General features: G+C 37.6%; 4 protein-coding genes across 6 annotated transcripts; all 4 read right to left on the bottom strand.

Annotated features, from left to right (window-relative positions):
- Positions 1–221: 221 nt before the first annotated feature.
- On the bottom strand, positions 222–1932 carry LOC121778380 (60S ribosomal protein L44). Its single transcript, XM_042175726.1, has 4 exons — positions 1833–1932; positions 748–927; positions 535–609; positions 222–447 (listed from the first exon to the last, which is right to left on the bottom strand). Exons 1-4 carry the CDS (start codon positions 1833–1835, stop codon positions 388–390), a joined length of 318 nt encoding a protein of 105 aa, XP_042031660.1. The 5' UTR covers positions 1836–1932; the 3' UTR covers positions 222–387.
- A 4571-nt stretch (positions 1933–6503) lies between these two features.
- LOC121778528 lies at positions 6504–9897 on the bottom strand. Of its 2 annotated transcripts, none has more exons than XM_042175898.1 (3): positions 8471–9897; positions 7556–7959; positions 6504–7350 (listed from the first exon to the last, which is right to left on the bottom strand). In XM_042175898.1, exons 1-3 carry the CDS (start codon positions 9348–9350, stop codon positions 6637–6639), a joined length of 1998 nt encoding a protein of 665 aa, XP_042031832.1. In that variant the 5' UTR covers positions 9351–9897; the 3' UTR covers positions 6504–6636. The 2 variants fall into 2 exon arrangements, with proteins under 2 accessions (XP_042031832.1, XP_042031833.1); XM_042175899.1 differs by having other exon boundaries at positions 8474–9897.
- A 2286-nt stretch (positions 9898–12183) lies between these two features.
- LOC121778159 (phosphoserine phosphatase, chloroplastic-like) lies at positions 12184–16006 on the bottom strand. Of its 2 annotated transcripts, none has more exons than XM_042175460.1 (8): positions 15859–16006; positions 14582–14822; positions 14286–14418; positions 14080–14187; positions 13607–13700; positions 13374–13523; positions 13231–13284; positions 12184–12569 (listed from the first exon to the last, which is right to left on the bottom strand). In XM_042175460.1, exons 2-8 carry the CDS (start codon positions 14811–14813, stop codon positions 12444–12446), a joined length of 897 nt encoding a protein of 298 aa, XP_042031394.1. In that variant the 5' UTR covers positions 14814–14822; positions 15859–16006; the 3' UTR covers positions 12184–12443. The 2 variants fall into 2 exon arrangements, with proteins under 2 accessions (XP_042031394.1, XP_042031396.1); XM_042175462.1 differs by having other exon boundaries at positions 15763–15916.
- A 2780-nt stretch (positions 16007–18786) lies between these two features.
- On the bottom strand, positions 18787–22689 carry LOC121779337 (ATP synthase subunit gamma, mitochondrial-like). The gene is made up of 9 exons (XM_042176657.1): positions 22491–22689; positions 21250–21293; positions 20999–21151; positions 20177–20290; positions 19968–20095; positions 19676–19798; positions 19466–19585; positions 19254–19375; positions 18787–19069 (listed from the first exon to the last, which is right to left on the bottom strand). Exons 1-9 carry the CDS (start codon positions 22589–22591, stop codon positions 19000–19002), a joined length of 975 nt encoding a protein of 324 aa, XP_042032591.1. The 5' UTR covers positions 22592–22689; the 3' UTR covers positions 18787–18999.
- Positions 22690–24161: the final 1472 nt, after the last annotated feature.

Here is a 24161-nt window from a genome sequence, read left to right as displayed (position 1 = left end):
CAAATGTAGACAGGCTTTAATTATGTTTTGTTATGTTTAAATACCCCATCTAATTGCATAATATTGAGATGAAAGATAATTTTAACCTTTTTCAACTACTTTACAAGATTGAAAATTTGTTAAACTTGTGAAATCAAGCTCTAACAAATAATACTAAAACCTCACCCAATGCACTTAATCAAAATGCCCATACAAAAAAAATTAAGCAAACAAACAAAATGTTGAAGAAAAATGATGCTGAATACTTATAGAATAAATTCAGAAACTAATCCAATGTCAGTTACATGATGTTTCTCATATTTCACCAAACATTATAAGCAAAAACACAAAAATGTCACTATAATAATCCCACATAACAAAGCAAATCCAACGATTCCATTTACCAAATTAGAAGAGGGAAGTTCCCTTGCCCTTTTTGTCCCCACCGATTTCGAAATGCTTGCATCTCTGCAAAGAAAAGATGGCAAACGAGGCCCCATTAGCACGAGGAGGAGAGAGATGCATCAGAGCAGATGTGTGTAAAAGGGCACATACCTTGATCGGGTGTTGGGAGACATGCTTGCAGCCCTGGCACTGCAGCCTCAACACAATCTTCTTGGTTGTTTTGGCCTAGACAAGAATCGTTGTTATTAACATGCCCGGTTCACAATCATACTATTGAGGGCCAATGATATTTACTTCATTATCTTAGTCGCTACCGAGCATAATAGTTTGATAAAACATAACACCAAAGAATGAACATTTCACCTTCTTGTGGAAGACGGGCTTGGTCTGGCCACCATAGCCTGACTGCTTGCGATCATAACGCCTCTTCCCTTGAGCGGCTAAGCTGTCCTTTCCCTTCTTATACTGGGTGACCTTATGCAAGGTGTGCTTCTTGCACTCCTTTGACTTGCAGTAAGTCTTCTTTGTTTTTGGAACGTTCACCTGCACATTTGAAATCATAATTGATTAATAACCGATATTCAAACAAAAGCCGAATAGAAATCCTGAATTGCAAAACTCAAGCTCCAGCTACACAGAAAGTTAGAAACCATTTAAAAATTTTGACACTAAGAAGCAAAGATTGAATCAATCTTTCCCTGAATATTCAGAGCAAGACAACAAAGTTGCATTATGACAAGCCGATACAAGAACAGTGACGGACAAGGGATCAATTCCCCACCTAGACCTAATACACTAAACTAAACATCCAAAACATTGCATATTGTTCAGGCATGGCTATTAAACCCTTGTGCAAAACACACCAGTTTATCTTCTGCATTGAATGCCTAATTTCGGTCAAGGACATGTTCTTCACAATGAAAGTCAATGTTCCGAAATCACAACTAATATCATGACATCCCAAGCAAATCAGCACTAGTCACAAAATCCCCTTACAAAATCAATACTATAAATTTGCATTGGTAGCAATGTAAAAGCCTAATGAACAATTGCACTGAATGTATTAACAGAATCGTTACCAAAAACAAACAGATAATAAATCTAAACTATGAAAATAATTATTCACAGAGCAGCTCAACAAGTATATCTTTCACAAACTACCGAAAATGAACATAGTAGTATTAAATAAATTTTCCATCCCAATACAAAATCGACATAAATCGGAGGCATCAAGTTCGGCGAAACTGGCATACAAACTGTTTTTTCTGTTCATATCCTAATTCCGATAATCCAACAAAGTACTATTACCAAAAAAATTCCAGCGAAGATGAAATTCCGGAAAATTGCTAAAATGAATAGGCGATGAAACAACTAATTCCTTAGTAACAAACAACACAAACGCCATTGTAGAAAACTAGATATCGCGAGACAATGGAGAAGACATCTACCATGATTTACTGCTAGGTAGATCTCTGCAGAAATTCGGTTTGCAAACGAAGTATGTATACATTAGGGTTTAGAGTGATATAAAATGTTGCTTAATATGGGCCGGCCCACTTATAAAGATATATGCATTTCATTTTGTAAAGAATTAATAAAATACTACTTTAATAAACTAATTGAAAAGATAATAAAGTAAAGTAAAATAAAATAAAATAATACTAGTATATCGAGATCCAATAAAATATGATTAAAAAGACATTTTATAAAAAATTAAATGTGACTTTAGCTTGAAACGTCACATTAACAATACATATCATTTATTTTAGGATTAATGTAGTCTTTAAAAGCAAAATTATTAATCGAACGAGATTATAGTTGTGTGTTTCTTATGTCCGTTAATTTATGATCCGGCTTTGCCCGCTTCTTCTTAGGAAAAAAACAAATTTGATGGGAATGGATTGGATATAACACAAATGCACTCGTGTACATATTACACATATTCTTCTCTCATCTTCCTACCTCCATCGATGTTGCCTTCACCCCACCCGCCCGGTTGGCAATTAAAACTAGAAAAATAATATATAACTGTTCCACCTCGAAAATTGAAACTAGTATATAAATCTCATATGCCTCTCCTCCTATCACCAATTGGTTTTATGATGGAACCCATGGATTTTTATCATGGTATCAAAGCGGGTTGGTCAAATTTAACTGACCCAGCAGTATATCTAGGCTAAAATTGAAAAAATGACTGACCCAACAGTATATTTGGGCTTAAAATTTGGGCCAGTGGTCCAACCGATCGAAAAAAAATTGGGCCAGTTGTCCAATCGATCAGGAAAAAAGTCCAACCCTTCACCTTGAAGGGTTTGAGGGAGGGTGTTGGCAATTGAAACTAGAAAAATAACATATAACTGTTGGCAATTGAAACTAGAAAAATAACATATAACTGTCCCACATCGGTATTAAAAGAAAACTGAAACTAGTATATAAATCACATGGGTCTCTCCTCCTATCACCAATTAGTTTTAGGATGGAACACAGCAATTATTGGTGCATTCGCAATTAAAAATAGCATTGTCGACTAGGTATAGCCAACTTAGCCTAGCCCATAAGAGAAATGAAGCGAGTATGGGTTGACTTGGTGACACTTAGAGGTTCCAGTTAGGCTTGTTCATAAACTTAGAAACAACCCACGACCATATCCACAAGAATATCAAACCGCGAACAATTCATCGAAACCCCAACCAAGTAATCGGCTCTAGTTACTCCTATTGTCTTCAAGAAAATAAATTCTTGTTCAAGTCGAGATTTGATCATTTCAACTTGTCCAATTAGACTTAAAACTAATCTACAAAAAAAATCACTTTTATAAACTTGTATAGAAACAGTTAAAATCAATCTAGCCTAGCCCACCTCAGACGGATGATAACAGTCTTAGAGAGGCTTTAGACAATTTTTAAACCTGTACCGTACACTGCGTTTCTGCCTCGATGGAACTTTCTTGATTTGTATAGGTTCTTGCAATTGTAATCGCATCTTTCTTACTCATTTGATGCATTTTGCTTGCATGCTCAAAGCAATAGTATATGTTTGCGGTAAGCTCATAGCATGACTCTTGAAATAGGCATTCTTAATTGTTGTTCTTCAGGAAAAACGTCAGGTTGTGCTTATTGAATTGTCTTTGGTAAGGAGACTTAAATTATGTGTTTTAGTTGACATGTTCATCTTTCTGTATTGGTAAAATGATTGAAGATAATTGTGTCTTTATGCAGCACGGGTGAGTCTTGATTGTGAAACGCAGAGATCGAGAGGATTTGGGTTTGTTACATATGCTACTGCTGAGGAGGCCTCAGCTGCCATTCAGGCTCTGGATCAGCAGTTTTGTTAACAATGCTATGTTCTCTAACAGTTAGGTTGTTCTAGTTTCTCAATCTGACTACTTACATTGGCATCTTCATAATTTCTTCTCGATTACCTCTAGGAACTCCATGGCCGTCAAGTGAAGGTCAACTATGCAAATGATAGGCCACGCGGAGGACTCGGTGGTGGGGGCTTTGGAGGTGGTGGCTATGGTGGAGGAGGAGGTGTGATACGAGCCTCTTCTATTATATTATTTAGTTTAGATATATTAGGGTAGTTTAGAAATATTAGGGATTCACCATATCCTATCATATATCCTAGTATTATAAATAGGCTTAGATTTGTATTATTGAAAATCATCTCGTTCAATAATAAGAATATTGCTTGGCCTATTTTCGTTGCTTCACTATCAAGAAAACCCAGAAGCTGCGCTGCCCGACGAGTAGAACTCGCGCACAGCCCCTTCGGGATTCCGCCGACCCTGTACTAAGGGCGCTGGACGTTTGTCGATCGGAGTTATCGACGTTAGGAGCAGGAGGCTCTTAACAACTGGTGCTTTCATTGAGAGCTGACCCTCCCACCATCTCGAACCGAAGCGACACCGCTGCCCGACGGAAAACATTCCGCGCACAGCAACGCCTCGATCTGTCATCATGACACACAATCACCATCACCATTTCGTTCACAAGCATACACAGCCGCGGCCCGATTTAGAGTTTCACTATCGCAAGGCGTTGCCACGCGGGTTTAACAGCTTTCAACCGCCCCCCAAACGGGTTCCAGCAGCCTGGAAGGCCGAGGGAGGAGAGCCTTCGCAATTCGGCCACCCACAGCAGCCGCTCGACCAGCCGTACAGGTACAGCTTCTCGACGATTCCTAGAACAGCAGAGACCGCACACGACCAAGAGATTCATGCCAAGCTGGATCATATCCTGGCTGTTTTTGATAAGTGGGAGAACAAGTGGGATGCCACGGATCGTCGTATCGGAAGATCATATGCTCCGCCACGACCTGAACCAGTTTCCGACCGGGGAGAACATCGAAGTACAAGACAACCATGGCGAGACCCATCGCCGCTCCCGCTCGCAGAGGGACCAACTCCTCCACGACATCCTAACGCGAGGTATCGGGGGCGCTTTCACGACCAACCCCATCCGCGAACCATTGCTAACAATTGGGATCAAGGGGGGTGGGACGATCGCATAGACCACCGTCAGCGACAGGGTTTTGAGGAGTATCCGAGACGACACCAACATCTTCATAATGGCCGCGCCAAGCAGCCTACATACCGATCACTGCAGCCCGAGCCCGATCTTGATCAGCCCAATGTTTCGGCACCACTCCGAAAGATGACGTATCATCCATCGAGAAATACCATGGTCCCTTTTGTGCCGTTGGGTTTACCCCCCAACATCTCATCGGCTCCACCACGACAACGCACCATCGAGTACACCAATCGCAGGTCGGATTTCCAATCACCACAACGCTCGAGCATGACGAGCCACTGCCATTCAGTAGCGCCACCGCCCTCTACAACTGCTGTCCTATCTTCGAATCTTCCCCAACCAGCCCCGTCTTGCAGCCCCGACGACGACGCTGGAAAAGAGGGTGGATTGTTAGATGAACCTCCTCCACCCATCGTGATCTCTTCGCCGTGCAGCCCCTATATCATGGGTGAGGACGAATCACCGTTAGATGACGAAGAAGAGGGTGATTCCATGGGGGAAGTAAAGAAGGTTGTCGTTGCTCGAGTGACATCCCAAGAGGTTATTGAGAATGGTTTGGGTGAAATTGGAGATTTGCGTGATAGTGATGTTGCAATAAGGATTCATCGACCTACGTTGCTTGCCATCGACGCACGGATGATCCCGCCGCGAAATTACACGACTTGTTTGGGAATTCATGGATGTGTCGACAAGCTCCACGTATTAGCGCTCAATTTTGACGACTGTTTGGATCCTACCTTGATGATTTTTGATGGAAAAGGTGAAGTAACACATCCAACTGTTCGGTGGGTTTTTGATCCAGGCAGAGATACCTCGTCAAAGCTTTTGCGTTCGACACTTTGTTGCTTCGTAGTTTCCACCTTGAGGACAAGGTGGATTTTAACCGGGGGAGAGTTGATACGAGCCTCTTCTATTATATTATTTAGTTTATATATATTAGGGTAGTTTAGAAATATTAGGGATTCACCATATCCTATCATATATCCTAGTATTATAAATAGGCTTAGATTTGTATTATTGAAAATCATCTCGTTCAATAATAAGAATATTGCTTGGCCTATTTTCGTTGCTTCACTATCAAGAAAACCCAGAAGCTGCGCTGCCCGACGAGTAGAACTCGCGCACAGCCCCTTCGGGATTCCGCCGACCCTGTACTAAGGGCGCTGGACGTTTGTCGATCGGAGTTATCGACGTTAGGAGCAGGAGGCTCTTAACAAGGTGGTTATGGAGGCGGCGGCTACAATGGAGGTGGTGGTGGCGGCTATGGTGGTGGTTATGGGTTGTGTTTCATCAAAAGATATGATCAGCAGTTTAAGTGCAATTTCTTTTAATTGAATTACTGAAGTCAATAAGATTTGATTATACTGACTAGATATGTTTATATTCGAATTAAAATAAATACTATTATCACATTGATTGTATTGTAAAGATGGTTTGTTATATTCGAATCAAAATAAACACTATTAACAGTAATATTATTATTTCCCTGCAATGTTAACGAGCCTCGTTTAAGCTACACTTAACTCACCAATTTTATTTTGTAATTTAATTTAAATTTTAATTTAGGAAGCAATTAAAATACAAAAATTAAAATTAAAAATCGATTGGATTTTATTTATTTTTTCTTCAAATGATCATTTTAAAAATCAAGCAAGAAAACAACTTTGAAAACTCAGCAATTAAACTTTATGCAAATTAGCCTCTCTATTTCTCTTCTATGTCAATGTTCATTTTCAATATCCAACAACAAAAATTCTCTTTGAGCTTTCAAAACTGCAGGAGAGCCTTGTTTGGCTTTCTCTACTATTTGCTTTATCAACAGTCTCTCTATCTCGTCGTCCTCGTCACAATCTTCGCCTTCGTCCCTTCTGCAGCCCAAGGCATTGTTCTGCGGGGAATAAAGATCTTCCTCCGTTCGCTGATCAAGCACTGTTTCCTGAACCTCATTCAAATCATGCTCGGCATGACATCCATTCTCGAACCCAGCTTGGAAATCTTCTTCGTCTGATTCAGAGACCTTTGTGAACACGTCATAGGCCTCGTTGTAGGCAGCCAGTGCTTCCCCTGATAAACTGATGACGACAGGTTCATCCATGGGCTCGTGTCCGTTTCTAGCAATTGGGCTGCCGCGTGTAGAAGAGTTTCGTGTTCCAGAGCCTGATAGCTCCCCCCAGGGATGGACATGCTTGGATCCCATGTACTTCGACTTCTGCTGACTGTTCTGAAGCGCCGTCTCAAGCTCCTTTATCCGTTCTTCTAGTCTTGATTGGATGACTTGATGCAGACGCAAACTCAGCTCTCTAGGGGACACTGGATACGGGCAAGAGCGTGGGGTGGAGCTTCGGCTTTCATCACTCTCACCATGAAACTCGGCAGCAAACGAGCGAGACCTCAACTTTCCCTCGTGAAAATCTGATACAAAGTCTGGATCAAACTGCAAAGTGCAATATATTAAGCCCCAATACACAACTGTCAAAAACCACTCCGAAGAAATAATCTTAAACCCCATGTTAGCAATCGACTGCATCCAACAAATATTACACAAGAATATCTAAAATTCAAAGATGCTAGAACCAATATTATCTGACATACTATTCGATCAAAGACAGCAATCAGCAGGAACAAATGTACGCGCTTACCCCTGATAGATTGCAAAGTTTCCCTTCCAAACTGGATGAGTTCATGCTTGATTCCAATCTCTGCAGCTCCACTTCAAGCTCTGCTTCGATTGCATATAATGATTGCTCCTCGGGCTTCTCATGGCAAGATTCTTCATCAAATTTCTCTTTCAGAGATGAAGGAAGCACTGTATCATCGGTGCAATAATCATTATGTACATCATTTGATTCGTAATTATCTGTAGCAAGCTCCTTTACAGTTAAGGAATCTTTCATCTCAAGTTCCTCCTGTAGATCTTGGACCAGATTCTCATTCTGCTTCAACAAGCTTTTCATCCGTTCGACTTCTTGTTTGTTTGCCATGAAAGAAGATACTACACCCAACGTTAGGCCGAAATAGAAAAGAAGAGCCCTGTTGGATGTTCCTGATAAAGAAAAGGATATTAGGAATAACATTTTCAAACATTAAAATAGCAACATGAATGGTGGATTATTTACTAAATCAAATACTTCTGGTAAAAAATGTCACAATTAGAACAGGGTCCCTATTAAGCTATATTCTGCAAATTCATATACTAAAATAAAACAAGATTTCATTCCACCATGACAGAAGTTCCTTTAAAAGTTCCTACATAATGGAGAATGCAGCAGTTCTCATAACCATAGTGATGAAACAAAATGTTCTGAACTGGCTTTGATCCTTCAAAGTAGATCGCATAAAAATGCTCTATTATTATAAATTCCACAAGCAGTATGCAATAACAAAACAATTTGACAAAGTGAGAAATCCATTGGTGAATTAGCATAGGCAATAAGGATAACTAAATCTTAACCATGTTAAATAAAGCAAGTTTGAATCTATTCTCTCCTAAAAGATAAACCACATGCCTATTCTCTATCACTAACAGAAACTGAGATAACGGTTCGATAAAAAACCACCTTGTGCATTGGCGTGGTGATCACCATGGGAAGCTTTGCTAGAGTGAATTCCTTCAAACCCATGCTTCTGTTTCTCTCTAGTTTTAGCTCTCTTCCCAAACTCTGCAGGTTCGATATTAGGCAGTGCTGGAATGCCACATACAGTCGAATTTACTTGTGAGTACCCATCCTTCCTTACCCACCGTTCCCCTCCTGCTGTTCCAATTGGTTCAGTGAGGGATTCACACGGTGCTGTGCTAATTATCCTACTTCCATCAGTGACAAGAAATGGCCTCAAACGTGGTTTCCCCAATGAATTGCGCGCATATTCTTCACTTTCATCGCATGCCTCGTACAACTGGGCCATAAGACAACTCTGGAGAGAAGTCTGTGCCTTTATGGATTGACTATCAAATCTCCGACTCTTCAGGCCACTTCTCCTTCTCCTACTAGAACTAGAGGAAAACACTATCTCACTTGATAAACGACGAGGTGACATATCACTAGTAAAACCTCCACTACTGTCTAAAGGTAATCTACTTTCCAAATCCCCTTGAGTGTCTTCAACGTCCGGATTCTGAGCTAAAGAGCTTCCCATTATCATGTTATCATCTTCAAATCCACTAGTAGAAGTGATTTCAAGGTCGGAAACAGCTTCACAACCCTTGTCTCTTTCTCTGTTGGACATTTCCTCCCCATTACTTTTCCTCGACAACACACTGTTGAATGGACCCGTCTTGTCCCCGAGCTTGTGTCTACTACGGGAGGACTGAGGTCTAACACCATTACGACTCTCAGACGACGAATCTACCCATTTATTCTTACCCCTACCGAGATTCTTAAGATGCTGAACTACATAACCAGCACCAGCAGCTGCAGCAACCACCCAAACATCCATTTTCCCCAAATAAACAAACTTCTAAACCACCATACAAATTCTACCCTAATATTTCAGCTTCCTAATCCATCAACACCAACTAAATTAACAAAGCCAAATCCAATGTAGCTTAGGTCAAACAAACCACACATCAAAATTCAACTAAATTCCCAAATCCAAATCCTCAAACGAGTCAACATGATTAACACAATAACTCGCACACATCAAGCATTAAAGCCAAAAACTAACCACAGCTTAGATTTTCATAAACTGACCATCCAGCTACACGAAAATTCTCGAATTAGCATAAACTGAAGTATCGGCAATAACATTGAAAGAGATTAATCCCGCGCGATAAACTGCCAACTGAAACATCTAATCCAAAGGCATAAGCGACGAATCTACGCAGACAAAACAATCAACGGATTGGAAAAAAGGAAAATGAGGAGTTGAACCGAGCTTTGACTGGGATTGATGAGAAAAATGGATAGAGCGACAATGGGAATAGTTGGTGACGGAGGTAGAAATGTTGTGTGTGACTGTGTGTGAGAGAGAGAGAGAGAGAGAGAAAAACAGGGAGAGTGGGCCGAGAAGATAATGAGATGAAGGCGGAAGTAGGCCCACTGGGCTTTAACCATATGGATATTTACTTTTCCTCCCGGAATAGAAGCTCATAGTTGACTCGGCACGAGTTTAAAGAAACGGGAGGAAAAATAATGGAAAAGGTTAATATATAATATTTGTCTCACTTTTATATACCCCTACAAAGTATATTGTAAAACTTACTTTTATTTGTAGTAAAAATGAAAAATAACTCTTATTATGGAACAAAAAAAATGTCAAAAATAACTTTTATTATGAAAGGAAGAAAGTAGGAGTACTAGTTTTTTTCATTTAAGTTTGTCCACCAAGATTAATCATATTTTTTTTATGAAAACTTTTCACTATTTGTTTCTCCCTCTTTTTAATTTTCTGCATGATACTTTGTCAATCTATACAATATATAAAAGGGGAGTTTTGGAGAAATTTACAAGATTGTCATTTAATTTAAAAAATTATACAGTATTAAATTAAATATATATAATTTAAAGGTCATTAAACGTGTGATTAAGTGGAGTGAGTGTGAGGTTTTACTATTTCATTTAAATTTGGTTTAAACGTTTGATTAGAATTCCAAACAAAAATATTTTGTGTCCTTTCATCGAATGCATGTGGTGTTAATTGTTTGATTGTGTACTTTCATGAGTCTCATCTTATGCTTTGCTCTACGGATGATCGTTTTAATACATATTGATTCTTGATTTTGTGTATTGCAAATTGTTTTTGTTCCTTATTTTATTGTAGTTTTAGGTGAGGCTGGTGGCTTTAAAGATGACAAACGAGTTATTTTATCTATGAGTTCGATTGAAGAGTGACGAATTGTGAGGAATTGAAGGTTTTAGTTTATAATGATGAGATTGATTTTTATTTTAAAATTTATGTAGTGTATAAAGAAGTTTTAAAAATGATGAGTAATTATCCATTGTGTTTAATTCTTTATTGTAGTAAATAGATTTTTATCTTCTACTCTATGATTTAATGTTTAAACATTATATTATGCGATTTGTTTTAAATATATTATGCTTCAATGTTGATTTGTATAGATTTTTTATTCTTATATAACTAAAAATTATTACTCATATTGTTAATTGTTAATATTGATTCTAATTTCGTTTAATTAATTTAAAATTGAAAATTAATGTTTTAAAAATATATTAATCTGTACATAGCAGTGATACTTAGTTATTCATTAAAACTCAACTACTCAAGAATTTAGATTTTTTATGAATGAATGAAATATATTTTTTTATTTCTTACGGTTTACATGGGTGCACCAAACAACTAGTGCATGACACAATACTAAATATATCTATATGAATAATCTGGATTCATTATTGTAATGTTAAAAATATCATGCAAGGTATATCATGTTTTGTAAATTTAGGAATAGAATCACAATAATTAAGGAAAAAAACATATAATATTTGACTAATTAAACCTAAATAAGGAACTATAATTAGACTTAAAACCGAGTTGGTATACCTCTTGCATCAGTAGAGAAAAAAAAGAAGTGTGTTAGTTTCAAATATAATTATTAATTAAGCATGTTTATATACTAATGGAATTACAGTTAATGCACAATTAAAGAAGAAAGTGAATTACTATGATTTCGACATAAATTAAATAAAATTAAATAGAATTAAATCATGAGAATTGATTGATGAATTAAATAAACCAACCCCACATATACACATGTCGATCTCATTAAAAGAGTCCAACCAAATAATGAGACCACAAAGCAACTTTTTCATTCCAAATTTCCAACAACTAAAGTTGGCTATGAATCGAATCATGACACCCACATTGTATTTTGCTTCTTTTTTTTCTTTTAAACGTGCCCTTCACCTTTCTTTCTTTAATATTAGTATATTATAAAAAGAATGGGTACACCAGTTTTAAAATACTGATTTTAAGAATAAAGAAATTAACTCACCATATAAAAAAATATGAATGCATATGATAAAAGATGTAAATACATAAATATTTTATTGATAATATGATTGGGGATAGTGTCTGTAAACAAAAGTGATTAATATTTATAAACGTATTAAAATAACAAAAATAAATTGTTTGTACACTTTATGATTCAATATAAGAATAAATGATATTCACCTATAGCTTAATTTATTTCATTTTATAAATTTAGTTTAATTTTAATATATTAAAAATATTATTAATAATTTTCCAAAATTCATAAAATTCAAAGCTTGATTTGTTTGTGTTATCTATAACTTCAAATAAATGAATAAAATAATAAAGATGAACAAATTGAGCTTTCATTAGTCCAAGATCATATAACATCAGGATTTATTTCTGCTAACAACACAATCATCATAAGCTAATATCACATTCATTTGTCCAAAAACTGGACCTAAATTTTCTTCACTATGGCTAAAAAATCAGACAAAATATGCAAGAATAAAAACATCAATAGGGAAACTCACTGAATAAGTGTAGAATAATGAAAAAGAGAAAAATGAATAAAATAGAAAATGAAGGGTTATTCAACCATGACTAGTCTAGTGAGTTGATCAAGTCTTTGAAATTGAAGACCAGCCAATCAGCTTTAGCTGCAACCGGCTCTCGGAGCACAACTCCGGCGTAGCATACGAACAAGTCGGCCCCACCGGGCTTCCGAGCCTGAAACAGCGATGAACACAAGACGATAAATACGACGATACACAAATATGCTTTAGAAAGAAGGAAAATATAGATATAAATGCAAATATAGGGAAAATAATGATTTAATGCATAAACTACTTTTTTAACATAGAAGTCATGAACTATACATAATGGCGACATTCGATGCACTAGACTAAGAAATACCGAGATACAATATAGGATAAACCAACTTTATCTACGATTAAATTAGTGGAGACAGGCAGATATACTATGTAATCTTAGCACTGAGGAGACAGGCCGAGATAAGAATAAACATGACCTCTAAATTCTAATTATGAGCAATAGTGGGAGCCGAACGGGTCCAATAACAAATTAGGTATCCTAACTATAGTCATTTTAATGAAAGGATTGTCACAAAACTAACAAAAATTAACCAAAATTCAATCTCTGGTCAGGGAAAGGTTGCATATGATGTAAGGTGACAGGGATTTCAACACAAATATGAGTTAACATCGAAGCAACGTCGTTCGCTTCCTAAACCAAAGACGCTAACAAAATCTAACAGAGACATGTAAATCTTTTCATATGTGAAGTTTAATTTTGTAGTTTAATTATGTATGTTTTGAAACTTTTTTGTTAGAATGTCAAACCGTGATTAGGGAGATATAATATTTCTCACCTCAAGATCAGTTGCGCCGTCTCCAATCATGACTAAAGACTTGAAGCCTCGGGCCTGGAAACGGAATGGGAAGGTTTTGAGACGAGGGCTGAAAACAGACGACAGAAGTATCGAAAGCAGAAAATGTGAGATCATAGACAGACCTTCCTAATCTGCTGAACAGCAACGGCTTTCCCTCCACTTCTTGAAGTAGGCTCTTTGGGATCAAAACCCGAAAACTCCCCAGAGCTTCCAAATAGAAGTTGATTGGCGTATACGTTCTCGAGTGGTATCCCAAGGAGTGTAGCAATGGGCTTCAAAATGATTTTTGTAGAACATATCTTAGAAATGGAAAAACGCAAAGTAGAGATGAGTCTTAAAATAATAAGCAACTTACGTTTATCATTTGACGAAATCCTCCAGAGACAAGATAGACAGTTTTGTTCTTTTCATGCAGCTTCTTCACAAGCGCCTCAATTCCAGGCGAGAGCCTACACAACGAAAAGCAAGTAAGCCTCGTTTATTATCAGAGGAGAGGTGAATGTTTGGAAGTTGTTTACTTCTAAACATTCACAAAAGTAATAGCAATGTGCATAATTTACTCATAAATACATATGGAGTAGGTTAGTCTAGGCTGTGCGATAAGCATGGCACGAGCAGTCGAGCACAGCAAGGTAAACTAATTAGCTCGGCCTATTTTGAATTTATGTACGTGAGATCAAGTGAGACGTAAAAAACGATGGCACTTTTTGTCTCCTACTTTGAAATTTATGTACATGTAAACTAGTGGAGTAGTACTAAATAGACTCTTGTCCAGTAAATCTGACATTAATTCGAAAAGCAAAGCTTCGGAACTATAAACATTTGTACCTTGGAGGTCTCTTCTCGAGGAACTCCTGAACCCGGGACTGGGATGGGCTAAAAAGAGATAATCTGGCAGCCAGTGCTTGCTCGAAAGGAACAGAACCACCCATTGCCCTGTCAATCCAACAACATACAGATTACGTTGTTGGGTTCACAACTTTTTTTGGCAAAACTAAAACAACGAGAAGATAATGAAGAGAAAGCCACTAAACCTGGCAGTCCATTCTGCAACAGCCTCTCCGGCTCCACAGAACTCTGCCAGCTCATCGATTCCCTCGTCCACACACACAGTGCTATCCACGTCGAAGCATACAGCATTGGCATTTCTCCACACATCAAGGATCTCTTACACAATAAAACAAAGCAATTAATAACATCATGTATTAGGCACTAACCATCGTTAAATTTGTGCCGAATTTCAAGCAGTCGTTTTGGCCATTACTAGAATCGAAACCTATCTGAACATAAAGCAAATAAAAGACTACTAAAAGTCCAGGTCTAGATGTACCTTTAGAAGGTAACGTATTGTCAAAACGGCTCGTTGCTGAGTTCTCCACTGGCTGAATAGAAGCAGCAACCAAATTGAATGATTTTGGGCTTCCCATTACCACAGTTGGAGAAACCAACATTCTCCTTGTAACTCTGGGAGCCAATAAAGGAACGTGTATTGGGTTGTTTTTGCAACCACAGAGAGAGCGAACCGGAGTCAAATTGATCCGAGCACACATCAAACTCTCCATCAAAAGTATCTGTCGTAACATATCAAAAGTGAGCACATACACCACCAAAAAAACAAAAACAACATACAAAATCTTCATGCTCATTAAGACTGCCTGAAACATGTTTTTCCGAGCCCATCAACATACACAATCTTCATGCTCATTAAACCAAACAACTAAGAACCACATGGAAATGCATTCATAAAACGAGAGAGGGATGCTACATTGGAAACGGCTGGCATAGCTCAGCTCCATGCCATATTTTCTTTCCAAAAAATCATCAAATTGCTCATATATTCACGACGCAAATTAATAATTATGATGCACTAGACCCTCCCCACCAAACCAATTCACACGAAAAAACGTCTTTTCAAAAAATCCCAAACTCTAACTAGTAACTACACAAAACACATTCCCCTTCAATGATTATTTCCGCCAAGGTCCTGACTTTATTACATGAAAGACGAGTTATAAACACAATTCAGTACATACGCTTTTTCCATCGGCTAAAAGAAAAAAAGGAACACAAGCCAAGTACCAAACAAATAAGAACCACATACATATAGCTACATTGGAAATGATCGGGATAGCTCAGCTTCATGCCTTATTCTATAAAATCGACAAATTACTCATGATGCAGAAGCCAATTCACATGAAAATTATATTTTCAAAATCTCAAACACTAACAGTAGATAATACATTCCCCTTCAATGATTTTTTTCTAACAAGCTCCTGAATTTAGGAGTTATAAACACAATTCAGTAGGGCTTTTTCCATCCGCTACACGGAAAAAATGAGCACAATTTAATCCAAATAATAACTTTGTGAATAAAGAATCAAACTTTCTCAGGAAAAATGCAGAATGCAGCGCCGCAGAGGCTTGTTTGAATCAAGCTCAGCTCGTGGTAACTAAACAAAAATCTCACACACTAATTCAAACCAAATTACGCCTTGAATTGTATTCACATACCAAAATATTGAATCTTTTATTAAAGGAAGAAGCTCAAGAACCCGATTGAAGAAATATCTCAACGAATAATAATGAGATTGGGGAAATAGAGATTACCCCTTTTTTTCGTTTCTTAGAAATGTAGATCTCTTGCAGTGGAAGAGGGTGAGTGATTATGAATGGGATCTTTGCTCTCTTAATTTATGATGCTAAGAGCATCCCCATTGCTGCTTGGTGGGCGGATCGCGTCCGTGCGGACGGCACGACACACTCACACACCCGTGTTTGTTACTGTGCTCACGCCGACGGCACGGTGCTGCTCGATACATCGAGCATGTACATGCCGGCTGCCGCTGAGCAGGGCGACGTGGCGCGTTTCTATTGACCAACGGCAATGCTGTAGTAATTTCCTTTTTTTAAAAAAAAAATCGAATATAATACCCAAAAAATTTAAAAAAAAAATTTCGGATTCCCAAAATATAGCCTTTTTATTACCGTTTTTTAAATTTTTTTTACATTTTTTAATCCTAAAATCATCTATAAATACACACATTCATCATCCATTTTTTCATACAACACATTCATCATTAATTTTTTCATACAACCCATCTACATCTTCCTTTCTCACTCAAACCCTCTCTAAATTCAAAAATGGATCTCAACGATATCATTGCGGAAGCCGAGCGCGAAGACCAAGAATACTATGAACAATATTGTGCCGCCTATGAAGCTTATGTCGCCGCCGCCACCCCCGCCCCTCCTCCTCAACCAACTAGATCAAAACGTCACTACATCCCTCGTGCAGGGAGGGAGCCCATGAAAGACTCGTTGCCTACTATTTTTCTGGAAGATTACTTCCGGCACCGTTTTCGCATCTCAAAACGATTGTTTATGCGTATTGTCAACACATTGTCCGCCCATGTTGAATACTTTCAATCACGTAGAGACGCAACTGGTCGGCAAAGTCTCTCGACGTTGCAGAAGTGTACTTGTGCCCTCCGACAACTTGCTACTGGGCAAACGGCTGACCTCTTTGACGAGTATTTGCATGTGGGTGAGTCAACTTGAATCATATGCCTCAAAATTTTTTGCGACGACACCCACCATCGAAGATTGTCAACGGTTGCTTCATCTTCACGAAACAGTCCACGGTTTTCCCGGTATGCTTGCCAGCATTGACTGCATGCATTGGAAGTAGAAGAGTTGCCCGAATGCTTGGAGGTGGCAACACTTAAGCGGTCACAAAGGCGGGGGCCCAACGTTTATCCTTGAAGCGATCGCCGACTACCGCCTATGGATTTGCCTATGCATATTTCGGTATTGTCGGATCCAACAACGACTTGAACGTGCTCTATTCTTCACCACTCTTCAATGATGTTTTGAATGGTGTTACTATCTCGCCGATGGTATCTACCCAAGGTGGTCGACTTTCGTGAAGACGCTCAGCAATCCGCAAGACCAGAGACAGATTCTTTATTTCGCAGCGTCAAGTGTCTGCTCAGAAAGACGTCGAAAGAGCTTTTGGGGTCCTTCAAGGCCGATTCAACATTGTGAAGTCCCCGTCTCGGCTGTGGTACTCTAAGAATATTGCCGACATCATGTACACGTGTATTATCTTGCGACGAAGGACCGAGGGCGGCTAACTTTTACGACGAGGATGAAGCCGGAAGCTCAACCGCAAGGTCTCTCCCACGCCGAGGTGTGCGTACGACGGTGCGAGAGATGATCGAATCAAGACACACAATGCGCGATACCAATGCCCACATTGAGCTACAAGAAGACCTAATCAAACACATTGGGCGAAATTCGGCCATGGGTAGTGGTTTTTTTAATTTTATGAATTTAATTATGTAAATTTTAATTTTTAGGATTTAAATTATATAATTTTTAATTTTTAGGATTTTAATTATGTAATTTTTAATTTTTAGGATTTGAATTATGTAATTTTTAATTTTTTAGTAATTTGTATTAGTATTTCGGGTATTTTTAACGCATTCTAATATTGTGGAAATGTTTTTATTTAAATTGAATAATAGAATGGTGAGACCCTTGAGCATGTCTTTGCGGAAGAGCATAGATGTGGGTGTTGTGCTCTTGGGGAAAAGCAGGGTGTAAAAAATGAATAAAAGTGGATCCGAGCCCACTTCCATGCTTATGCCAAAGAGCATGTGGATGCTCTAAACCCACCAACCATATAGCTCCACTTTTTCATTTCTTTATTTTAAAAATAATATTGTTAGTTTTTCCATTTTTTATAAGAAAAAGAAGAAAGGGAAAGTGAATTGGAATCTATTTAATCTAATCTAATTTAATTTTTTGATTTATACCTCAACTTAATGCTCCCTCCTAAAAAAAGCTTTATTTATGGACTGTATAATTTTAATATTAAATTAATAAAATGTGTAATTTTTTTTATAAATGACTGAGATGAATTTTTGTGGAAGAACCAAATGAAAAAAGTGAGATAGTTTGTATGAACGGAAAAAAGTATTACTCCTTCCTTTGCTAATCTCAAGTCAACTTAATAAATTATTTAATTTATTATGATTTATGATTAATTTAATAAAAATCAGGATTTATCCTAGAAAATTACAGTTAGCAACCTGATGAAACAACTTTACAAGGTTGAAGGCAGTTTTCACTCTTTATTGTATACTTTCTTCATATGTGACAATTGTTATTGCGTCATTTCTTTTACTCAATATACTGCCCCTTTTTCAAAGGCAATCTTTACCTCAATTTGAGTAAAATACATGATCCCATTTTAACATGTTCAAAAAACTAAATGGAGTATAAAATATGCACTCATTACATAAGAGCTCTTGTAAAAATTCTCTTACTGATCAAAATTCAGATGGAATTCCATAACGTATTTATAATACATGTGATTACTTCTGATTAAAGCTATGCCTTTACTATATGCAGTATGTACAAGCCCCATATTTTGGCAAAAAATACGAACTCTACGAGAGTCACACCAACACACAATATCGATGGTCGAAAACAAGCAAGATGTATTTTGAAAGGCAGATGAAATGCTGGAGATTATCGAAATTCAAGAACACTTTATTTAGTACAATAGATTACAAAAGACCTCTCACAGTTAAAAGGCACAAACCAGTATCCCTTGCATAAAGGTAGCAAGGGGATTATTTCAAGCATCTGGAAACCTCAAATGGAGGGATCGCCAAAAGTGCAAAACAAGAAATATTATTCGTCAATGTCTCAGTAGAGAAGCAATTGAATCCTTTTGCTGAATTAGCCCTCCAATGCCGATGCTCCAGATATAATCTCTATCAATTCTGTAGTGATAGTTGCTTGACGAGTCCTGGTTGTAAACAAAAAGAAGAGCAATTAGTTTGGTTGGCGAAGATTTGATTACTTTATAAGCAATGCAATGCCCGAACAGAAAGTTTAGCTAGCATCGTTTTGGTGCATGAACATCCAATCAGCAAAGCAAACACCCTCTTGCACTTTGTATTTATAATAATGCAAAGAGAGATGCATGAAACCTGTTATAAGTAAGCGTGAGGCGGTCAAGCATCTCTCCGGCATTTCTGCTTGAGCTGTCCATAGCAGACATTCTAGCTCCCTGCTCACTGCAAGCATTTTCTAAGACAGCATTGAACATAACCTGAAAGACAAATTAAGAGTTTAAATATCAGATTGGAAGTTGAAATCAGTCGAATACAATATTTATAAGATTCCAAAAGGTAAAACATACACAAGAGAATTGGAACTCTGTCAGATTCTGAAGCACTTCTGACTTCGTTTCAGCACCTTCGACCTCATAAGAATCCAATTCCCCAAGTTGACCCCCAGCTTCAGATTCTCTCTCAACAATCTATACCATCATTGGAAGGAATTAGCATGCAGCATGTGTATACTTTCATGAAATGAGTTGTCATTAAATTCATTCGATGCAATCACTGACCTCAGGGGATAAAATAGTAGATACTGATGGAATAAACTGGACCACTGATTGGAACTTATTGTACACAATCCTTAACGCATCATATTCTACATTCTTTAAGATGTCATCAGCAAGCACGGCCACCTGCACAGACCAGTAAAATTTAGAAAGTTCTGTCAAGAAGTGGCAAGAAAACAAGAATCAAATTCCAGCATTAGATTGGTCCGAAGTCTCTAATCTGGAAGATTGATATGATGGAGAGGCATCTACCAGAGGGGGGGGGGGGACAAAACAAGCATGGAGAAAAGACAACCTGAGTATAGTTTAGAGGATTCTTCTGCAACTCGGTTAGGGCTAGCTCAATATCATTCTTAGAGTCTCGAACAAGTTGGGCCTTGGCTTTCTCTCCCACAATAACATACTTGGATTCCTTGTCAGGACCTAAACCAAACCACGTAACTTATGGTTTATTTTCTCTGTACAAATAGGGAAAAAAGGAAGGAAAGGAGAGATAGAAGATACCAGAATTTAACTTCTTGAGACCCCTGCTTACTTTCACTGAAGTAGAATTGATACCACCACACAGACCTTTGTCGGAGGAAATTGTAACAACAACAGTCTTCTTCACATCAACACCTAATGCATTCAAACACGTGGACATGAAAAGTACAGAATGAGGTCTTGTATTTAAAGAAATAGGCACAAGTTAGAATTTATTTGTAGGAGCCATTTAAGGGTTTACCAAGAGATGATAAAGGCATTTCAATTTGAGATTTGAGTATACCATCAATAGAAACAAATCAGTATTGTGGTTTTTCTTTTATGATCAAAGGATGTAAGATAAGCACTAAATAGGAGCAAGCTAGCAGCCAGGCGAATTAATCTATGCGGGAAATATATCAGGCCAGTCAGCTGTGTTTTGATAAGGGCAATGTTAAATAGATAGTGGAGACAGAGACAAACAGTGATGAGTAATCTTAATGAGCAAATCATAAAATCTGATGGAAGTAATCTTAATGACATCTAATGCTTGGAAACATAGTTTTTAGGGTGGCTAAGGATTGTTTCAGCTCAATGTCATAGGTAAGTTATGCCATGAGAAAAACAATAATGTGATGGTCTTGAGATGAATCCAAGTGCTGTCAAAACATAGAAAACATATGATGATACAGAATTGTACTGAACTATTAATATTCACCCACACACCATACAGATTTTTTTGAAAGGTTATATTTACCCGGTTTCCACTAGTGACAAGGTAATGTGCAGAAGCCACCATGGACTTTAAGTTAACAAGGCCATTGTAATATGCACAGAAACCAAAATATTTATACACAAACTTACTTGGAAGATCACCAAGAAGAGCAGTGAATGGTTGCCACAGACCACGTGAGTTTTCAGTTTTTGACTGAATAGCTCGAAGCTTTGAAGCTGCAACCATCTTCATAGCCTTTGTGATTTTTTGAATATTCTTGACACTCTTCATACGATTGCGGACTGTGGAAATGTATCACAATAGTTCAGTCAAACATAAAAAAAAGTCATATTTTGTTAACTGGCTGATGGGATCATCAGTGGTTCAAGAGTCATCTTACCAATTTGAGTTGACACAGATCGAACTCCCAAGAAAGATTGATCCCTGTTGGCAAGACATGAGCATATTTAGTCAGAAGCAAAGATGTGAAAAGCGATTATGAATATTACATATAACTTTTCAATTGCAAACAAAGTGAAATAATTGATAGCCCATAAATAACATACGAGGAGTGGTATATACAGTAACGATTATTCTTTGTGTCACCTTGAGTAACATGTTCTTTATAAAATATTCACAGCAAGTTCTGTCACATGTGGCCCGTAGGTCCAATATTGTTAAATTTATCTAATCAATGTAATCCGCAAATATTTTCTTTGAACCTATCTATCTCTTATGATTTTAGTATCAGTTAAATCCTGGTTTAACCTTTCCATCAATGCCCATGGTCTATAATTGTGTAGCTCATTATCCTCCAATATATAATCAGAAACAACTTATCCCCATACTTTGAGCATGATACTTTTGCTTTAAACTAAACATTTTTCAAAAAAATATCCTTAGATGTAATGTTTCCCGGGCTAACAAGTAACATCAAGAAGATCTGAATACACGTAGCATTGATATATTTGAGATGTGAATAATTATTCAGAATATAAGATATGCTTCAGTAAAGGTTCTAAACAACAACAATAGAATGATTTCCAACTTCGGTACAAGCCACTGGCCCAACAAAATAGATGAGGCCAAAGAGACAAATGTGAGGAACCCCATTACATCTGCACATTTCACAACTGTGTAACCCGGTAAAACAGGAAAAAATATATACTATACTTCTTTTCACTGGCACAACCCCTCAAAATTATCAACCAAAAAGTTTTCTCCATATGAGATCAACAACTATATGTCTACTACCCATAGCTACACACGGTAACCAGAGATGACAAAAGAATAGGCTAATACAACTGCGAGCTTCACAAAAAACTAGCAATCGGAGACAGGGAAGGTAGGCAATTAAGCTGCAAGAGGTGCCACATTGACACCAAATCTTCTGCTTTACCAACATAACAGCAAAAATAACAAAAATTCACAATTAATAACGCGATAAAGAACAAATCAGATACCCCAAACATTGGTTGCAACGGCGAAGAATGGCACAAATCCAAATGAAGCTAGAGCCAAAAACTGAAGCTAAAGCGGAATCAAACAAACGCACACGCGAGTGCATATATATCATTATCATCAAAAACAAAAACACCACATACAGAGTGATAAGTGAAAGCAAAACAGATCGAATCGTACTCAGAAGGCACGATAGAAGAGCGGAGGGGATTGATAGGGCGGGGGGAAATGATAGGGGCAGCGATCCGCCTGCCCTCGCGCCTCAAAGCAGCCATCGCCATTTGGTAATCTTCAAAATTAGATCGAGAAAATGCGAGCTTTAGGGTTTCTGTCAATTGCTTGAAAATGGAAGTGGTGAAGACTGATAATGACCAGTTCTATGATGCGACGACGTCGTTTGACTCAATGGAATTAATGGAATCTTTAAATATTTGTGTATCATTCTTTAATTATAGTAATTGTATAATTCGAAATATGGGCGTCTTAAAGTGATATTTGCGATACATACGTAAGGAACCTGCAACTCAGCACAAGGTTCCAAGTAACAATAATACGAAATCAGAACACTATGATGACATTATAATTAAAATGACAATCTAAGCAAGTAATCTGTGATACATAAGAAAACAATCTATGATATATAGGCAAACAACACAACATACGATTCCAAGCAAAGTACAAAATATAAAGTATATATTGTGATACATTTGGATTGAATCCGAACAATAAATCTATAAAACTAGAACAACTTCCTAATGAAACAAACTTACAAAAATCTATCAAAGTACAAAAATAATCCTAAAGCAAACATAATGACTGAACATTGTGAATTCCCAACGTTTTGAGCGAGAAAAAGCTTGGAGTGTAAATACTAATGCTAGGAAAGTAATAATAGGAATATTGGTGAAGACAATTACATCGCCCATAAGCTTTGGTGCTTTTGGAGTAGATGAATAATTCATATTCGTCACAAAACAACAAATCACCATTCATCAAAACTTTGATCGGAGTGGTACAATGTGTTGGTAATTCAATTTATATTCCATTATCCAAAAATTTGCATCTCCATATGTGTCCATCTTCCAAATTTGACAACTACCAATCGGATATGATGTATCGCATAAGCATAGCCGATCTTCTAAAATGCATAGTTAATAAATCCAAACGTGTATCCTCAGGATAAATCAAGATTTGCTTATTAAGGGGCTGAAGAGAAAAACTTGTGAAGAGCTCTGTTTTGTGGAGAGCTCTGTTTCAAGATCAAAGCAACAAACCAAAAAATTGTTCTCGAAAGCAACCTAGTGAATATTTCCGTTATAAACTGTAGCAGAAACAAGTGATGGTCTAGGTGTAAATCTCAACGATGGTACTGTAGGCAATCTAGTTGTCGGTGGTGCCGAGATCCTTCTCCACGAACATTCTCCTCCTAGAGTATACACATGACAAAACCTAGATTTATCGACACATAAAATCTTATATTGTCCACTTAATTTGCTCACTTTAAATCCATATACACACCTATGTGTAGGTTGAGGAGGAAGCTCAATATATTCACAAGTTATTGGATTGACTATGAAAAGAAAATCAATATAATCATACAATCCATCCCCAAAAAAAACAACCCATTAACTGAACTAATTACCAAACGATAGTGAGGAGGAGTTGGACAAGAGGGTAAGTCGAATCGGAAAAGTGGCTGGCCGTCCTCATCAACGACTCCATACCCCATCTCGTCTTGAAGAACGAAGGCCATGCATTGTTTCGCAAGCAGACCATCCGATTTTATAAGATCACGCCATGACTTACAAATGCTGCAACACCTCATGATGCATCTGATCGAGAGTCTCGCAA

The sequence above is a fragment of the Salvia splendens genome, chromosome 19 (genome assembly GCF_004379255.2).
Source record: "Salvia splendens isolate huo1 chromosome 19, SspV2, whole genome shotgun sequence".
Lineage (NCBI taxonomy): Eukaryota > Viridiplantae > Streptophyta > Magnoliopsida > Lamiales > Lamiaceae > Salvia > Salvia splendens.
Note: the sequence above shows the minus strand (reverse complement) of the source record. Positions and strands in the feature narration are given on the sequence as shown.